This window comes from Arachis ipaensis, chromosome B09, assembly GCF_000816755.2.
Source record: "Arachis ipaensis cultivar K30076 chromosome B09, Araip1.1, whole genome shotgun sequence".
In the NCBI taxonomy this organism is placed as follows: Eukaryota; Viridiplantae; Streptophyta; class Magnoliopsida; order Fabales; family Fabaceae; genus Arachis; species Arachis ipaensis.
The window spans coordinates 18,991,589-19,012,574 of record NC_029793.2 but is presented as its reverse complement, the minus strand read 5'-3'; the positions used below and the strand labels follow the sequence as shown (position 1 = coordinate 19,012,574).

At 36.0% G+C, this 20,986-nt stretch overlaps 1 protein-coding gene and 1 pseudogene across 1 annotated transcript; both read left to right on the top strand.

Moving 5' to 3' along the window:
* Window positions 4,994-8,148, top strand: LOC107615186 (annotated as a pseudogene).
* Window positions 8,187-10,248, top strand: LOC107615187 (NADP-dependent malic enzyme 4, chloroplastic-like). Its single transcript, XM_016317288.1, has 10 exons — window positions 8,187-8,198; window positions 8,384-8,479; window positions 8,569-8,665; window positions 8,889-8,974; window positions 9,095-9,169; window positions 9,360-9,511; window positions 9,607-9,712; window positions 9,812-9,877; window positions 9,982-10,077; window positions 10,192-10,248. Exons 1-10 carry the CDS (start codon window positions 8,187-8,189, stop codon window positions 10,246-10,248), a joined length of 843 nt encoding a protein of 280 aa, XP_016172774.1.

Below are 20,986 nucleotides of genomic sequence, written 5' to 3'. Positions count from 1 at the left end.
ACATATATATAAATAACATTACAAGCATTAACCAATATAATTCCTATCCCTCTTACAGAATATATCAAGATAAAGGCGAGGGTATAACAAGTAATAATCTAAAGCAATACAGAGCATTTCAACAACTAAATAAACTCTTCGTGAATTCTGCGCCCATATCCTGAAAGGGAAAAATGTAGGGGGTGAGAACATCATCCTCGAAAGTGTTCTCAGTAGAGGGTTTTTGGGAATTACTGTAATAGGATACGTGAAGATAAACCGTACCAGTGATTAATAACCGTCTTATGCCCCTTTTCAAAAACAAAGGTTTACAATAAAAGAGAAATCTGAAATCCTTTTCTGAAAGAGGAAACTGTTCATTTAAAATGATATTCAAAAGCCTTTCAAAAGGTTTATCTATGCTGAACCAAACTAGCCTTTCATACATTCCCAAACCATAACCATAAAACTGAAACCAACCATCGGTCCATCTCAATTCAACCACGGCTCTAGGCCCAAACAATCCATCCAACAAGCAATCACCACAATCCAACAGAGTCCCAGTTGCAAACACAGATAGGAAGTTCAAGCACAAGCAAATAGTTACAGCAAGTAGAACAAGTAACAGTTAATCTCAAGTAATCACATAGGCAAACCAAGTACAATATGCACACGCAAACAATGTCACATAGATGCATATGATGCATGCCTGTCCCTAGTGGCTGATGATATCATCTGTTGGTTATAGAGCCAACCCGACAAGTCCTGGTAGCTAACCATTGACTGTCCCTCTGTCGTGCATCCCCAACTCGAGTTATACTCATCATAAATTTGATCATAATCATGATCCATATCCATCACCGTCACTGGTGAATATTTACGGGGGAGAACTCATCCGGGACTTTCACAGTGCCCGGCCACACTTACGACATAGGGTCAGCAGAGTCTCGAGTCTCCACCTGGAGCACGTGGTGGCTAGCCACTACTTTCTTCCAGGGAACTCGTGCCTCTGATAGTGGAAGTGCAAATCACAATTATCAATAATTCAGCATATACATGCATTCATTCTCAACCATGGATTAACATCCATCTCAGCCATCCGGCTCACGGTTCAGTCCAGAACCAGCCAATATTCATAATCATACATAGCCATTCCGGCTCACGGTTCAATCCAGAACCAGCCAATATTCATAATCATACATAGCCATTCCGGATCACGGTTCAATCTAGAACCGGCCAATATTCATAATCATACACAACCATTCTGGCCCATAACAAAATAGCACTTCCACCATTCAACATCATCAAATTCATAAAACCGGCATTTAAGCCATAAATCACTTTTCTCAAGTCATTTCACTTTGAAATCAAATTTCAACTATTTTCAGCCTTGGCTCTAAAGATCTCATTTCTCAAATCATCTCAGGCTCATAAGCCATTTTTACTCAAGGTAAATTCCCCTTTTAAAAATAATGCCACTCTCGGCACCCTCTTTCCAAAACTTCCATAATCATGGCAAGTTAAAAATCTCTTTGAGATATTCAAAATCACCCATCCAACAATGGGATTTTATAGCAAAAGTTTCTCGGCAAGTCCCAAGTCTTTAGGGGAGAATAACATAACTCATTTTGCCAAATTCATTTAAAATCATTAAAACATTGGCTTTCCGATTTGAGTAATAAAATAGGATCTAAGCCAAACCGAGTCACGTAATCATTTACTTCTTTCAAAGCCGTTTCCTTTACTTAGGCAAAACCAACTTCAACCCCCATGATAAATTCTAAAGCGTTTCAACTGTTCAAAATTGCCTTAGTCTTACAAGAATTCAGAATTCAAAGAGTACTTAAAACCTTTCTCAAAACATTTCAAAATGAAACTTGTCAATAGACATTCAGGTCCTTTCAAAATCATTAAAACTTCTTTAATTGAAACCCCCAAGTCAAATTCAAAGGCATAAACCCTTTTCACATTCAAGCAGCTTTAAAACACAAGTTTCATCTAAATAACTTCCCATGAAGGAGATACAATGCCTTTCTTAAGAAGCAAGATTAAATCACAATTTCCTCTTTACTAACTCATTTCGAAAGCATGAATCATCCTTTTCTTGATAATTCAAATAAAATAGTAGAAGTCTTTAACTCATCATTTGCCAGACAACATTTCAATAAAGACTCGAATTTTATAGAAATTTCAGCAGCACCTCCCCTAAAACCTGGACTTTGCCACCCGGTTCGGGTCCCAACTAAACCGTTTCACAATCTTTTTCAACAGCCCAAATTTCAAAATCAGTCCAAGGCAAGCCAAAATCCAACAGTCATCTCAATTCCATATTTCAAGAAAACCGTTTCAACATCAAATCATTATCAGCCGAATAAACTCATTTCTAAAGCTTTAAAGAATCGGCTCAATAACAAATCATTTGTCCAAAACCAAGTCAATTAAAGTAAACCAGGCTGAATTCAAAAGTGCATTCGACTTTTCACATCATCAAATAATTGACTCAAATCAAATCAATCCTCAACGGATTAAACTCAGATTTCAAATCTTTAAAGAATCACTTCAAAACATTACATTTCGGACTTTTGCCACCCGGTTCGGGTCCCAACTAAACCGTTTCACAATCCTTTTCAACGGCCCAAATTTCAAAATCAGCCCAAGGCAAGCCAAAATCTAACAGTCATCTCAATTCCATATTTCAAGAAAGCCGTTTCAACATCAAATCATTATCAGCCGAATAAACTCATTTCTAAAGCTTTAAAGAAACGGTTCAGCAACAATCATTTATCAAAAACCAGATCATTTAAAGCCAGCCAGGCTGAAATCAAGAGTGTATTCTATTTTACACATTCTCAAGAAAATCCATTCAATTCAAATCAATTTCCAACGGATTAAACTCGATCTCAAAGCTTTAAAAGAATCAATTTCAAAAGCATTTCGTTTCACAAAGCCACACAACAGTCGAGTCAAACAAACACCCATAATCATACAAAACAACCAAACAATACATAGGACTGATACAATCACCAAATACACATCCTCACATCAGTGCCCATATGTAATAATTCCAATATACAAAATATAGTTTTCGAAAAGCGCCCATACCTCAAAACGGAATTCCATAACCCAAACGCCTCATCAAGTCCTTTCCGCCTCAACCCGAACTGACGGCAACCAAAACCTCAGCTCCCAGCCACTTTCGCAATAACCATAGCCACACTAATCGCAACATATAGTAATCAGGACTTGATCTCACGTTACCAAAACTCATATTCATTGACCAAACATAACCGAATACTAACGCGAGGCTTTTTCGAAACATAAGATACTTACTGTAATACGAAAACGAAGCAGCTGCGATTTCGAACAGGCCCGGTAACAGCTCCGGCGGCGGCCAGAAGCTCCTGTGGATCAACTATAAAAACTGCGCAGCGTTAAAACCTTCTCGAAATCCAAAAAGGCAGAAACCTCAAATAAAACCCTTACCGGCATACTTTTCCGGCGACGACAACAAGTTCTCAAGTGGCAGAAGCTCAGCCCAGAGCTTTGGCGGTGGTTTCAGCAGCCACAACGACTTCTCCGGCGACCGTACACAGCGGACTCCAACCACAGCGGCGGCTAGGAGGCCGGCGGCCGTGGCGACAGCTTCTGACGGCAGCAAGGGCAGCGGAATAACCTACCACCATCGCGCATCACCCTCTCTGTAAGCTCCCTCGTGCGCGTTCTTCTCCCATTCGTGCCTCCAACGGCACCGACGAAGGCAGCTTCTGTGGCGACGGCAAGGAGGTTCGGCGATGGCAAGGCGGTCCGACGACGGTGACACAGGCAGAGATGGCTTCCCTTGTCGCGCTCTCCCTCTCTCCCTGCTATGCAAAACTCCAATTTCCCTCTCCCTCTGTGCCTGCTGGCAGTGATAAGGTGGCAGCGGCAAACCCTAGCAGTGGCGGCGGCACGGCGTGGACGCGGTGGTGATGAAGGCGCGGCGGCTTCGAGCCCGCGACCACCCACATTCGCGAGCCAACCCCTTCTCAGTTCTGTTCTCCCTAGCGACGGCGCAAACAGGAGCGCGATCGGCGGCGAGCTAGACGTGGTGGCAGAACGCGGCTGGCCGGTGAGCTGCTGCTTTCCCGGTGCTCTTTCTTCCTCCGGATCTCCTTTTCCCTCATTCCCTCTTTCGTTTTCTTTGCTTCTTTCTTTCAGGGATAACAAAGGAAACTGCGTGTGTTGAACTTATGAAGGAGAAAGGGAACTCAGCGGCTGAAGGAGTTAAGTTAGGGAAGGGTTTCATTTTGAAAATTAGGGTTAAGGGCATTATCTACTGAATATATTAAACCGCTAATAAAATATTTAAACTGATTAGTACCCTAGACTTAAGTAGTGTTCCATCCAATTTAAAATCATTGTGCTTTACAAAAAATGTTTTATTTTACCGGTATTACTTACCATGACTTTTTATAAATTCATGCAATATTGATAAGAGAAGTCATTTTTTCTTTTCACTTTTTGGAATTCAATTTACATGATTTTCTATTTTTAGTCTACAGGAGTTTTATAAACTCCCTTTAAAAAATTTTAATCTTGGGTAAATAGCCGCCTCTTTCAATTTTTTCCAAAATTTGGCGCAAAAGGAAAACCTAAACCCGCCCAAACTAAAACATTCTTCTCAATCCTTCCCTAATTCCATCGTCTATGCTTCTCACCAGAATCTCTGTTTTGCTAAGCTTTTGTTCCCTAAACCCATCGTATATCCTTCTCTAAACCCATATTCTTGTCAGAAACTTTGTTCCTTGGCTGCTGCTGCTAATGGTTGCGTTGCTGACGCTCTTGTTTGCTGTTTGCCTGTTGCTCACTACTTGTGAGGTCTTCTTCCCCCGACAGTTATTCCGTAAGAAACTCAGGTCGAATATCTGATTAGAAGACATTAATACTACCTTTTTTTCATACTTACCAAATTATTGGATTGTGTATATGAACATAAGTTAAATGCTTAAAAGTTTATTGCCACTTCATTGTGCAGGTGAAGAAAATGATCCAGCACGTTCGTCAGTATCAAGTTCCATTGCAGAAGTACATGGCAATGATGGATCTTCAGGTGTGGCCTTGTTTCTTGGCTAAAATACTTGTGATCTTGACCTTTTTTTGCCCCATTATTTTTATATAGAACTATGAAATTCATCTTTAATGTGAAATAATATCTTGGGGCAAGTTTCTTCAGACAATTTGTTTTGTTAGCTTTGGATTCGGCTTCTAATGCTTTCACTTCAATATATTCCTTATTGCAGGAGAGGAATGAACGGTTGTTTTATAAGCTTCTTATTGAGCACGTCGAAGAGTTACTCCCAGTTGTCTATGCTCCAACTGTCGGTGAGGCTTGCCAGAAATACGGAAGCATCTTCATGCGTCCTCGGGGTCTTCATATTAGCTTGAAAGAGAAGTAAGCTTGACTTTGACTTGGAATTATTGTTGATGAATATTTTATGTGTTATTTGTGTTGATTACGTTATATATTGTTTGGGTTTGAACTTAAAGGGGGAGGATTCTTGAGGTACTAAGGAATTGGCCTGAGAAGAACATTCAAGTCATTGTTGTAACTGATGGAGAACGGATCTTGGGTCTTGGGGATCTTGGTTGTCAGGTAATTTCTTCTGTACTTGTTGAAATTTATGAATCATATTGTTTTATGAATCAGGTCTAATATTGTAATCTAATCTTTGGTAACATGTTTTTTCTTTGCGGAATGGGAATACCAGTTGGAAAACTTTCTTTATATACAGCACTCGGAGGAGTTCGTCCGTCTGCCGTAAGTATATCTTATAAATTATCACTATCATATACTCACAATGATTATGCCTTCCATTTCTTGTCATGCCTATAAATATAATATAATCTGATAAAAATTTTCAGTGTTTGCCTATCACCATTGATGTGGGAACAAACAACGAGAACTTGTTGAATGATGAGTTATATATAGGGCTCAAGCAAAGACGGGCGACTGGGCAGGTTCATGACTAATATTCTTTTCTGAGTCATCATGGAGTTAATCATTTTTAAATTTAGCTATCACTTATATAATATGTCATAATGTTGACTTCGGTCTAATTTTTCTGAATCTAGGAATATGCTGAACTTATGCATGAATTTATGAGTGCTGTCAAGCAAAATTACGAAGAGAAAGTCCTCATTCAGGTATTAGCCAATATGACAAGCCATCTTTTTTATTGGGTGTGAAGTGCTTACTAACTTGTCCTTTTTTTATGATTCTGTTATAGTTTGAAGACTTTGCAAACCACAACGCATTTGATCTACTTGAAAAATATAGATCAACCCATCTTGTTCTCAATAATGATATTCAAATAAGGAATACTAGTCATCAATACTTAATTCTGATACTTTGGTAACTATAATATATCCAGCTCTGAAACCGTATCGCACTATTCCAGGGTACAGCATCAGTGGTCCTTGCTAGACTAGTTGCAGCTCTAAAATTGGTTGGGGGCAACTTGGCTGACCACAGATTCTTATTCCTTGGTGCTGGAGAGGTAGGACCATGTAGTTCTGCGACTATGCTCATGCTTCCTTCATTGGTTCTAAGATGAGGATGTAGTTCTAATGGTCTTAAACTTTTAATTATATTGGTGATTGTAGGCTAGCACTAGAATTACAAAACTTATTGCACTTGAAACATCAAAATAGGTTCCTTTCTATTACTGATATGATGTTTGAAGCATCTAAACACTTTCATTAATGTTATGATATTCATTTGATGAGTACTTTAGATTTGTTAAGAAACTACCCTTCTTGATGCAGACTAATGTCCCACTAGATGAAGTGCGCAAGAGCATTTGGTTGGTGGACTCAAAGGTTAGTGTTGAATTCATCCAAGCTTCTCCACTTATACAAAGTAGATTCTGATTTTCTGTTAGTAATATTCTTGATCCCCTTACTTCTGCAGGGATTGATTGTCAGTTCCCGAAAAGAATCGCTTCAACATTTTAAGAAGCTATGGGCCCATGATCATGAACCTGTTCATTGACTCGTAGACACTGTTAATGTATGATTGATCTTTCTGTCCACTACACACGTGCGCACGTGCACACACAGCAAAAGTTTCAATATTCTTACATTATCTATGTCTATGTTAGCCTCTCAGAAAATCAAACCAACAGTGTTGATTGGAACCTCTAGATAAGGAAGAACTTTCACTAAAGAGGTTATTGAGGCAATGGCTTCAATCAATGAGGTACTACTACTATTTCAATCTATTTTTCCAACTACTATGACATAGTTCATGTCCATTTAAGCTAACAAGTCTATTACATGATAATGCATGCAGAAACCTATCATTCTTTCACTTTCCAACCCAACTTCACAATCAGAATGTACTGCTGAAGAAGCTTACAAGTGGAGCCAGGTAATAAGATACCCCTAGTAGTATTTCTATAATTAAGTTCGGGTTTCGAGTTTAATTTCTATATTCTTACCTTGTACATGTTTGGTATCATCAGGGTCGCGCCATTTTCGCTAGCGGAAGCCCATTCCCTCCTGTTGAGTATGAAGGAAAAGTTTTTGTGCCTGGCCAGGTTTATAGTCCTTCAGAATTCATATGTAAGAAAAAGAAATTTTGCATAGAACACAGTCTGATTCAGATGTTTTCTTTGATGACAGGCCAATAATGCATACATATTCCCTGAACAGAGCAGAGATTCCCCACCGCCGGTGCACCACGAATGCGAAGACCTAGATCAACACAGCACCTTGCCACCACCGACTGACCCAACAGGGCAGCACAGCAGATAGCACCCACGAGGCCACGATCAACAAAGCACCTCGCCACCTCCACCCAGCAGCGTTTCTGGGTTCTGGCCACCCACAATCAACACAGCAGGTCACCACCTCCACCTTAGTTTATTGTTCAGTTTATTGTTGATAACTTGGGTTTTTATAATTATGAAATAGTTAGGGCTTGATTTTGTTAATTATAATTTCTGTGATTCTCAGTTGCTGGATTTATTTAGGGTTTTGTTACTTTCTTGTTAATAACTTTGATTCTGTGCTTCTGAGTTGCTGGGTTCAAATTTGCTTGTTTTGCTTAGTTCAAATTCTATGATTCTTTGATTCTGTAATTCTGATTCTATGATTATGTGATTCTGAATTGATTTCTGGTTTGCTGCACTTATTTTGCTTGTTTTGAAATTTTGTTAGTAATACTGATGAGTTACTATGTAATTTCACTAATTTTTGTTCAATAATCATTGATTCATTGTTGCTGTTTGTTGGTATTGTTTACTTTATTGACATCTCTGTTCGTTCTGTCTTCATCCATTAGCTGGAACCTTTCCTCGCCGTACATATCATGTCGTACAATACCTCATTTCTTGACTAGATTCTTCTTTTGTAAGCCATACAGCTTGATCCAGAATTTGCCAATCACATTGAGCAGATTGTTATACTTGGTGGTGCCTTCGCAGTAAATGGCAATGTGAATCTAGCCGCGAAAGTCAATGTGTGTTGTGATGAAATAAATAAATAACTACATCTGTGTATGGGTCATTTCTCTCCTTGTCTCACTCCTTTAGTTGGGTTTGATTCCAGATATTTGGTGATTCAGATTCTGTAGATGTTGTGTTCACAAATGGAGTGGATATACTAACAGTGGGGATAAATGTTACCCACCAAGTTGTATTGACTGGTACACGCTTTGTCAAAGTTTTCTTCACTCAATTTTTTCTTAAAATTTTTAACCATTAATTCATTGGTCCTATCTTTATGGAAAATTTTCTTGTTGGGTCAAGTGTTTACCACTAGACCAGAAGCTATGGTTGTTAGTAGGATACAACTTTATTTTCTTATACTTTCTCAAATCATATCTAGCATGAGAAGGTGCTAAACCTATTTTAATATTTATATTTTAGATAAACGTACGCTTGCTTGCTGTTCGCCTGTTGCTCACTACTTGCGAGGTCTTCTTTCCCCGACAATTATTCCGCAGGAAACTCAGGTCGAATATCTGATTAGAAGACATTAATACTACTTTTTTTTTCATACTTACCAAATTTTTGGATTGTGTATATGAACATCAGTTAAATGCTTAAAAGTTTATTGCCACTTCATTGTGCAGGTGAAGAAAATGATCCAGCACGTTCGTCAGTATCAAGTTCCATTGCAGAAGTACATGGCAATGATGGATCTTCAGGTGTGGCCTTGTTTCTTGGCTAAAATACTTGTGATCTTGACCTTTTTTTGCCCCATTATTTTTATATAGAACTATGAAATTCATCTTTAATGTGAAATAATATCTTGGGGCAAGTTTCTTCAGACAGTTTGTTTTGTTAGCTTTGGATTCGGCTTCTAATGCTTTCACTTCAATATATTCCTTATTACAGGAGAGGAATGAACGGTTGTTTTATAAGCTTCTTATTGAGCACGTCGAAGAGTTACTCCCAGTTGTCTATGCTCCAACTGTCGGTGAGGCTTGCCAGAAATACGAAAGCATCTTCATGCGTCCTCAGGATCTTTATATCAGCTTGAAAGAGAAGTAAGCTTGACTTTGACTTGGAATTATTGTTGATGAATATTTTATGTGTTATTTGTGTTGATTACGTTGTATATTGTTTGGGTTTGAACTTAAAGGGGGAGGATTCTTGAAGTACTAAGGAATTGGCCTGAGAAGAACATTCAAGTCATTGTTGTAACTGATGGAGAACGGATCTTGGGTCTTGGGGATCTTGGTTGTCAGGTAATTTCTTCTGTACTTGTTGAAATTTATGAATCATATTGTTTTATGAATCAGGTCTAATGTTGCAATCTAATCTTTGGTAACATGTTGTGTCTTCAGGGAATGGGAATACCAGTTGGAAAACTTTCTTTATATACAGCACTCGGAGGAGTTCGTCCGTCTGCCGTAAGTATATTCTATAAATTATCGCTATCATAAACTCACAATGATTATGCCTTCCATTTCTTGTCATGCCTATAAATATAATATAATCTGATAAAAATTTTCAGTGTTTGCCTATCACCATTGATGTGGGAACAAACAACAAGAACTTATTGAATGATGAGTTATATATAGGGCTCAAGCAAAGACGGGCGACTGGGCAGGTTCGTGACTAATATTCTTTTCCGAGTCATCATAGAGTTAATCATTTTTAAATTTAGCTATCACTTATATAATATGTCCTAATGTTGACTTCAGTTTAATTTTTCTGAATCCAGGAATATGCTGAACTTATGCATGAATTTATGAGTGCTGTCAAATCATATCTAGCATGAGGAGGTGCTAAACCTATTTTAACATTTATATTTTAGATAAAAGTAAGTACAGAAAATCAACTTTTAATTAGTTAAAATTAGGCAAGTTTTTTATTATAAAATTACTTTCTTAACTTTCACTTTTTGGAAAGTATAGAGTTTAGGATTTAGAATTAGAATTTATAATAAAAGGGTAATTTTAGAAAATTTGTTTAATATTGGCTGAAAAATAGTTGATTTCCTAGTTGAATTCTTTAGATTTTAGTTGGTGAGTAAGAATTATGGGAATATATATGCGAAATGTTAATTGATATCATCAAGCATTCATTCATTGCTAAAATCAATGACATGAAACCCGTTACATACTCTGAGTTCCTTGAAGACCTCTATAAGCAGGTATTTTCATATGATTTTATGTGCATTTTATCCATGCACTATTATTGGTTATTTATTCTGATTAAAAAGGCATTAAACAGCTGGTTGTGCATGGTTAATTTGCATATATTTCAAATCCCTCACGGGGTATCTTGAATTTAAGTGGCTTTATGAGCAATAATCATTGAAAATACCACAGCCTTCATAATTCAATTTCCAAATTCCTTTTGTGATTATCTGTTGTAAACTTGTAATATGTTTTCCTTTATTGCGATATTGAATCCAATAGGTTTTATATGCCTTTTGTATTCCTTTATAGCAATATGGTTCAATCTCTCTAAATAATTTGGTCATTTTTCTTCTTAATTGATTGTGTCCCTTTGATTTCTTTCATTATTGTTTCTTTGATTTATAGTTTAATTCTAGTGAGTTCAGTTTATAAGTGAACACTTTTACCATATTTCACCAAAAATCAAGAAAAGAAAAAGAGAATGAGAATACTTTTACCATATGGAAGGGGTTTTTTTTAATATAAATAAGCATTTGCACATGGTGTATCCTGTTGGAAAGCAAGAATATGCTATTTAGTTGACACTTGAAAAATCCAACTATTACTGCATAAAGAATGATGTATAATTATGCAACTTTAAATAAAATTTTAAATAAAATTCCAAGAGCTGCTGAAATTAGGAGAATTGTAATGTTTTAGTGACTTTCCAAGAAATGAATATGCAAAACTAGTTCCTTTTTTTTTTCCTTAAGAGAGATATATTAGAGCTATGGGGTGCTGTAGGGCATAGCAATTTAAGGTTTCTGCATATTTCAGTGGCAAAATTAAATTATTGAAGGACAAGTCATGTGTGCCTGATCGAGCATGCTATTGGCTTGGTTTTCTTTCTTATTCAGAAAAATGTCAAAACCAAGCACCCTCAGTTGCTGTATGAATCAAAACCAAGCACCCTCTGTAGGTGTATATCATTGACTTTGGTATTGCTAAGAAATACAGGGACATTTCTACACATCAGCATATTTCTTACAAGTCTCCTTTTTTTACAATCATTCTTACTTTTTATTTATTTTATTTGATTTTATGTACCATGGTTAGAAGGTTCAACATGAAATTATTTTGGAGTTTTGGAATTCTAGAATGATCTTTTACTATGGGAAAACTGATATCTGAAATGTTAAGATATTGCTGCTCGTGATAGACTGACTATTTAATTGTTGAGATTTATGGTAAAAGAGTAGCACATAAATTTATAAATAAATTTGTGGCTGTTTGCTTGTTTGTTCTGCAGAGAGAATAAGAATTTGACAAGAATGGCTAGGTATGCTACAATGGTCAATGGTGCCTCTCATGGCTGGTTCTTTGGATGCTGCAATCAACACCTTCGAGCATGAAGGCCAAGTTGGTATGGTATTCGAAATGTATAAAAACTCTGCTGGCTTCTTCTAGCAGTTAAAAACCTCCATTGAATCAACTTTGGAAGAAAGTTATTTGGAGAAAAGAGAAAACGGGGAGCTGCTTGAAATGAAGGTGGCAATGAAATTGGGAAGAAACGTATCACAGCTGAGGAAACTTGCCTCAAAATTTGCTTCCTATCGAATGGAGGGAATCATGGTTGATGAATTTTCCAGCAAGTTATGAGAGGCTAACATCACTAATTCATTCTTCTAGTAGTTTAACCTTTTTAAAAGTGATGTATATGCAAGTTATGAGCTATGTTTGAGCTTGAAGTTGAGATCTATATTTTGTATTATATACACATCTATACATATATAATTATTTTAATATAAGAAAAGCTCGAGCCAACTTTTGAGCTTTTAGTAAGTCGAACTTGAATTTGGTTTGATGTGATCAAGATTTAGAATACAAGCAAATACATTTTGTGAGGAATTACTTAGTTTTGGTGAATGTCATTATAACTTTCTAGTTACTTATGTTTGAACTTGCATCTACCAATACAAGAAACTCCAAAAAATACTTAGTAACTATGACTCAGAATATACAAAGTACAAACCATTCAAAGCCCTGATAATTGACTTCTAATTCTACTCAACTTGCATAGTAGAATTTGCTTCCTCTAAGATGCCCTTATGCCCTTTAGTTCCTTTAACATTTTGCTGGAGAAGGGCAATTGAATAAAAAATATTTATAATGGTGAAAACTCAGTACATCATTTAAAATACTCAAAATTGCTATGCGTATGTTAATATTTGACAAGCTTCCATCGGGAAGTGGCTCTAGCTAATTCTTCAACAAAGTTAGTACTCCATGGTCCAAAAACTCTAATTGGACCTGTTTCCTGCAAAATAGACAAATAGTTGGTGAAAATTACCAAAGAAAATATGCACAAGTAAGATAGAGTATTAAGGAAACACCAGAGCTCACTTAATATGACAGAAAATCAACAGCTTACTTCGAGAGAATTTCTGTTGTTAGCATACTCATACAAACGGCCAAGGCTGGAGAAGACAACAAGAGCGACTTCAGCATCACAAAGCACAGACAGTTCATATTAGAATTATCTTTATAATTTTTTATTTTATCTAAATTTAATTTTTTACATTTTTAGATTTAATTTAAAAAATTTGTGTTAATGTTAGAATATTTTTAAGAAATAATATTGTAGCTTAGTAAATCTAGTAAAGACAGGTTGGTTATGGCATGTCAATATGAGCAAATTTGGTGATAAATAGAAGACACGAGTTAGCGTTTGTAGTTAAAATTTGGTGGTTAAACTCCGTGGTAATTACTTAGTACAGTACATGGGGACACATCAAATGAACTAAAATTAAGCTCAAGTTCTGTTATTGATAGAATAAGTCAAAAAGAAATTTCAAAATTTAATAGTAAATGAGTAATATGACATAATCTTCCTAGTTCAATAATTGTCAATTCAATCAATGAATGCAAACTATACAAAACATCAATAAAAGGTAATTAGTAAATGGTACAAAATTACCAATCATCCCAAGGTCTGAATCATCTTCAATCTGCCATTCTATTTTCAGGGGCCACAACAGGAGACTCTGCTGGTCTGGAACTCAACCCGGACTCTTCGTTACTTGTAGATGCACAAACCGGGATATCGGGACCAGGACTTAATGTTATCACTTGAACAGTTGTATTCTTAGGGAAATTTCCATCATAGAGTCGGCTAAAGCAATGTAATTATCAAAAATAGTATAAACCAACTTAAAGTTGCATAATTATACATCATTCTTTATGCAGTAATAGTTGGCTTTCTCAAGTGTCAACTAAATAGCATATTCTTGCTTTCCAACAGGATACACCATGTGCAAATGCCTACTTATATTAAAAAAAACCCCTTCCATATGGTAAAAGTATTCTCGTTCTCTTTTTCTTTTCTTACTTTTTGGTGAAATATGGTAAAAGCGTTCACTTATAAACTGAACTCACTGGAATTAAACTATAAATCAAAGAAACAATAATGAAAGAAATCAAAGGGACACAATCAATTGAGAAGAAAAATGACCAAGTTATTTAGAGAGATTGAACCATATTGCTAGAAAGGAATACAAAAGGCATACAAATCCATATTGGATTCAATATCGCAGTAAAGAAAAACATATTACAAGTTTACAACAGATAATCACAAAAGAAATTTGGAAATTGAATTATGGAAGGCTGTGGTACTTTCAATGTATTATTGCTCATAAAGTCACTCAAATTCAAGATACCCCGTGAGGGATTTGAAACATATGCAAATTAACCATGCACAGCCAGCTGTTAATGCCTTTTTAATCAGAATAAACAACCAATAATAGTGCATGGATGATATGCACATAAAATCAGATGAAAATACCTGTTTACAGAGGTCTTCAAGGAGCTCAGTATGTAATGGGTTTCATGTCATTGAATTTAGCAATGAATGAATGCTTGATGATATCAATTATCATTTCGCATACATATTCCTATAATTCTCACTCACTAACAATGTACCTCCTAATTGCCCATAATACCCTTATCATATTCATATCATATTTCCTTAAAAGATCAAAACGCATACATAAAATATTTATTAGTGTTTAACCAATGCAACCCATTAAGTCCTAACAAAATTAGAATTTAAATCAAAGGGATGCACTAATCATGGACTTCAACACCATATCTAACTTTCATTTTGCTTAAAAAGTGACTTTTATTCATCATATTGTAAAAGGGTTTGCATAATTTTCTATTTAGCATAGGAACTAATCATCAATATACCAAATAAGCAGAAATCAAAGGAAAATAAACTCTAGTAGGCACAATAACTTACCAAGGTAAACCAAACGGTATACATTGTCCCTGCTGTATCGCTTAAACACATTGCTTTTTATCTGAGCAAAATTATTTGACACCAGCAAAGCGAACAATGCATTGTTGTGAGCAACTATACATGTTGATAGAGTGATTGCCTAGGCTAATAAGATAAAAGAATGAACAAGTAAGACTAATCAAGGAACCAACCTCTGTTTCTTACTCTTGCTTACAAAGAATAACATAGTTAACAAAACATATATGATTTTTTCCTTTTTTTTTTGGTGTTTTTTTTGGGGGGGGGACCTAAGAATCTGAGAAAACGAAAGTAATTCCAACGAGGAATGATACTTGAAGCAGTAATAGCTAAAGATTCATCGGCAATAAATCTCCATATCCAAAATCTTGTACTTGCTGGTGGACAACTTGCAAGTCCTTCAAAAAAATCAATGAGATCAAAGCATTTACGTCATCTGAATTGAAATCTATAAAAGAATTTGTACTCTAAAAATACAAAGGAATTATGCTTATAGTCTATCCTTCCATGTACCGATCTTGATAATAATAATATTGGGTGAGAGGGAAGGATACCGTGAGGAAGGCGGCGCTGCTTGTGACGACGGCGGCGGCGATGCTTTCGAGCACGGAGATGGCACGACAGACGGAGAGAATGGGGCACCCAATGAGGCGGTTATGCTCGGGTGGCGACGACGGTGCCGGAACGGGGGGAGGCCAATGACGCGGTTATGCTCGGGTGGCGACGACGTTGCCGGAACGGGGGAGGAGATACAGAAGATTAGGGTTCATGGTGGGAGCATGATTTGGGGAAGAATCAAATATTGAATTTTTACTATTTTAGTAAATTATATAATTACCCACTTTGGTCTATAATTTAATTACCAATAGTTTAACCATAGTTAACATAGCAACCAATTAAAGGATGACATGTCACAGAGGGTAATATACATGTCATTATAGGAAGGGTAGAGTAGAATTTACCTTATTTTAAAATTTTATATTTAAAAAATGGCAACGCCATTTTGTGATTCTTTTAAATAAAAGATAGAAAACGGCAGGGATATTTTATATATTATACGAATTTAAAAAGTTGAAATTGGTCAAAATAGAACTAACGTTGTGCAGTAAAAATAAAAATATCATTGATGTTTTATACTGGTACGAATAAAAAATATTAAATCAATTATAAAAAGAGTCTTGGTATTATGCTGAGAATATATTGCAGAGAGAGTAGAAGTAAGCAACACATTTTTTCTTCATTTTTAGATTTTGAGAGAGTTCTTTAGTAGTTTATTCTGCATATGCTAAGTGAAAAAATTTATGAGTAAATGTATTGAGTGTATTAAATGGTAGGTTATGTTAGTTTAAAAATATATTATAATGGTCAGATTTTGTATGATACACATGAAGGTACGTATGAATTTTTTATGTGAGAATTTGTGTTATTGTTGTTCCTCTCTCGATAACATATGAAGGACTTAAGAGTGTACTTTTTCAAAGTGTAAATAATCAACTGCTGAAGATAGTGACAAATATTTTGTACAGGCATCCTGTGCTAATATTTGGTGGTGTCATTCAATTTCAAATAATGCATGTGGTTGATGAAATTAGACTGTAAAAAATATTTTTGACCTACTATCAAACTAGAGCAAAAGCCTCACTTATCAAATTATATGTTGAGTTCGATAAAATCCAAGATGTTGATTTTCCAAAATCTAACATAAACTGGATGGCCATGGGTTATAATACTGAAAGCAATGAAGAGTTTGAAGGTAATTATGAAATTGTTGGTCCAACTGAAAATGTGGAGGAAGATGATATATCAATTGAGGCTGATGTGGTAGATGTTGCTAATGCACTAGCGGGTCTACATCCATTTAGAGAGCCATTGTTTATGCACACTTTGAATCTTGATGCCATGCATGTACTAGAATTTTCTGAATATGTCAATATTATTATTATTAAAATAGTATTTGAATTTCTTTTGTTTTATTATTGGTGCAGCCTCTGCTGTTGTCACAGATAGTGATGTCGTCGTTGGAATGGAGTTTAATTTTAGAGAGACTGTAATTGTGGCAGTTAAAGAGTATATTATTCGGAGAGGTATCGATTATAGGGTGTTTGAATAAGAACCGACGACATTTTAGGCTAAATGCGTATAATACGAAATAAGTTATGATTGACTTATCAAAGTTAGTTTTATAAAAAGACAGTATTGTTGGGTGATAAGAGGGTATAACGGTAGTCACACATGCACCGGCTATACCATCTCCCAAGATCATACCAAACTAGACTCTGGTACAATTGCAGAAGCGATAAAGCCATTAGTTGAAGTCGACCCATCCCTAAAGGTAAAATCTATCATTGCTGAAGTGCAGTCGAAGTTCAACTACATGATGAGTTATCTTAAAGCATGGTTGGCCAAGTAAAAGGCACCTGAGAAAATATTTGGTGGGTGGGAAGCTTCTTATGAAGTTTTTCCCACATGGTTTGAAGCAATGGTTGCAAAAAAACTATCAAAGAGAGAAGATATTTTCAAAAATTAGAAGAGAGAAGAATTAGTTAGGAAATTTTGAAAAAGAAGAGAGAGAAAACAAGTAACTAATTAAGAAATATTTGAAAACAAGATAAAATAGAAGATTAGAAAAGATTTGAATTTAAAAGTTAAAATTAGAAAAGATAAGATAGGAATTGAAAAGATTTGAATTTAAAATTTGAAATTAGAAAAGATAATATAGGAATTTGAAAAGATTTGAAAGAGATAAGATTTGAAATCTGATTTTTGAAAAAGATTTGATTTTGAAATTTGAATTTGAAATAAGATAAGATAAGATTTTTGAATTTTTAAAGAAAGATAGAAAGATAAGATAGTAATTTGAAAAAGATATGATTTTTTAACAGATTTGATTTTGAAAAGATTTGAATTTTGAAATTTAAAACTAAGATAAGATAAGATAATGATTTTGAAATTAAAATTGAAAAATATGTTGCTTTTTTCGAAAATTGAGATATAAAGATAAGAAAAGATATTTTATTTTTTTTATTTTTGAATTTAATGAAGAAAGATAAAAATAACAAAAAGACACCGAACTTAAAATTTTTAGATTTAAGACACCTAGAATTCGAAAATTGCAAAGAAAAACACAAAGGAACACCAAACTTAAAAATTTTAAGATCAAAACAAGAAGAAAAACAAGAACACTTTGAAGATAAAGAAGAACACCAAGAACAAAACTTAAAGAATTCAAAGAAAATAAGAACATGCAAAGGACACCAAAATTAAAAGAAAAAACACAATAAGACACCAAACTTAAAGATTGACACAAGACTCAAACAAAAGACACTATTTTTGAAAATTTTTTGGAAAAAGACTCAAGAAATTCGAAAAAAAAACTCAAACAATACAAGAACAAACACTCAAACAAAAGATCAAGATTAATAAAGAAAAGAAAAAGTTTTTGAAAAAAGTTTTGATTTTTTCGAAAAAAAGAAAATGGAAGACTCAAACAAAATTAAAAACAATACCTAATCTAAGCAACAAGACAATCCGTTAGTTGTCCAAACTCGAACAATCCCCGGCAATGGCGCCAAAAACTTGGTGCGAGGAATTACAGTTCGCACAACTGAACCAGCAAGTGCACTGGGTCGTCCAAGTAATACCTAGGTGAGTCAGGGTCGATTCCACGAGGATTGTGATGTGAAGCAAGCTATGGTTATCTTGTAGATCTTAGTCAGGCGGATAGAAAAGTTGTTTGTTTGTTTAAAGCGCATAAAAAGAAAATAAAGAAAACATTACTCAATTGATGGTGAATGAAATGATAAGAAGATGGTTAAGGCTTGGAGATGCTTTGTTCCCCTGGATCAATTCGGTTTTACTATCTTCTTCAACTGTGAATGATTTCTTCTATGGCAGGCTGTATGTGATCAACCCCTTTCTTGAGAGGTCGCCAACGCTCCTCCAGATCTGAATCCCAGGGTTAGTGCAGATCTAGTCTGATTGAGGGTGAAGCTCCTGAAGTCCATTCCCCTTAGTGATCCTACTCAAAACGCCACAGACAAGGTCGAATCTTCCAGATCAGAGAATGCTGCGCCTTTGGTTCTAGCCTCTACCACAAAGACCCTAATCTCCCTATACCTCGGCTGAACTAGTGTCTCGAGAAGTCCCCAATGAAGTCGTGGATTAGCCGTCTAAGAGATATATAATCAAGCTAGTGGTTCATAATTTTCCGATGAAAGACTCACTCTGAACCCATGTAGAATGAGATAACCTTATGCCGGTTCAATGGTGCACAAATCCCCACACTTCGTACAATTGAACCAGCAAGTGCACTGGATCATCCAAGTAATACCTGAGTGAGTCAGGGTCGATCCCACGAGGATTGTGGTTTGAACCAAGCTATGGTTATCTTGTAGATCTTAGTCAGGCGAGTAGGAGATGTTGGTATGTTTGTTTGCTTAAATGCATAAAAGGAATAATGATATCTAAACTAGGTTGACCTGTTTACAATGATAAGAAGATGGTTAAGGCTTGGAGATGCTTTGTCCTTCTGGATTAACTCTGGTCTTACTGTCTTCTTCAATTGTGAATGATTTCTTCTATGGCAGGATGTATGTGATTAACGTCTTTTTTAAGAGATCGCTAATACTCCTCTAGATCTGAACCCCAGGGTTAGTGCGGATCCAGTCTTATTGAAGGTGAAGCTCCTGCAGTTCATTCTCCTTGGTGATCCTACTCAAAACACCACAGACAAGGTCGGATCTTCCGCATAAGAGGATGTTGCCCTTTGGGTTCTAGCCTCTACCACAGAGACCTTAATCTCCCCATACTTCGGCTGAACTGGTGTCTCGAGAAGTCCCCAACGAAGTCGTGGATTAGCTGTCTAAGAGATGTATAATCAAGCTGGTCGTTCATCATTGTCTGATGAAAAACTCACTCTGAACCCATGTATAATGTGATAACCTTATGCCAGTTCAACGCATTCATATTGATGAAGAACAAAGATACATCTTAGAATAGAGAATCAAACACGAATTGAGAAAGAACAGTAGTACTTTTATTAATCCATAAAACTCAGCATGGCACCACCCCTCAACCTAGGAGAGTTAGAAACTCATACTGATAGAAAATACAATCATAAAAACGTGTAAAGTGTCAAAAGGTTCTGAACAAGGGTGATTGATGAGCGGATAATTTATACGCTTTTTGGCATTGTTTTTAGTATGTTTTTAGTAGGATCTAGTTACTTTTAGGGATGTTTTTATTAGTTTTTATGTTAAATTCACATTTCTGGACTTTACTATGAGTTTTTGTGTTTTTCTATGATTTCAGGTATTTTCTGGCTGAAATTGAGGGACTTGAGCAAAAATCAGATTTAGAGGTTGAAGAAGGACTGCTGATGCTGTTGGATTCTGACCTCCCTGCACTCAAAGTGGATGTTCTGGAGCTACAGAACTCCAAATGGCGCGCTCTCAATGGCATTGGAAATTAGACATCCAGGATTTTCTAGCAATATATAATAGTCTATACTTTGCCCAAGTTTAGATGACGCAAAAGGGCGTTGAACGCCAGTTCTACACTGTAGTCTGGAGTTAAACGCCAGAAACACGTCACGAACCAGAGTTGAACGCCAAAAACATGTTACAACTTGGCGTTCAACTCCAAAAGAAGCCTCTGCACGTGTAAACTTCAAGCTCAGCCCAAGCACACACCAAGTGGGCCCCGGAAGTGGATTTATGCATCAATTACTTACTTCTGTAAACCCTAGTAACTAGTTTAGTATAAATAGGACTTTTTACTATTGTATTTACATCTTCGGATCATCTTTGGATTATCTTTCGATCTATTGATCACGTTTGGGGGCTGGCCATTCGGCCATGCCTGAACCTTCATCACTTATGTATTTTCAATGGTAGAGTTTCTGCACTCCATAGATTAAAGTGTGGAGCTCTGCTGTTCCTCATGATTTAATGCAAAGTACTACTGTTTTTCTATTCAATTCAACTTATTCCACTTCTAAGATATCCATTCGCACCCAAGAACATGATGAATGTGATGATTATGTGACGTTCATCATCATTCTCACTTATGAACGCGTGCCT

What these genes read in the sequence shown, in the direction of transcription:
- LOC107615187 (XM_016317288.1), top strand. An exon ending in TTGGGGATCTTGGTTGTCAG is followed by an intron (nt 9,713 to 9,811) that starts GTAATTTCTTCT and finishes TTGTGTCTTCAG; the next exon opens with GGAATGGGAATACCAGTTGG. An exon ending in GAGGAGTTCGTCCGTCTGCC is followed by an intron (nt 9,878 to 9,981) that starts GTAAGTATATTC and finishes AAAAATTTTCAG; the next exon opens with TGTTTGCCTATCACCATTGA.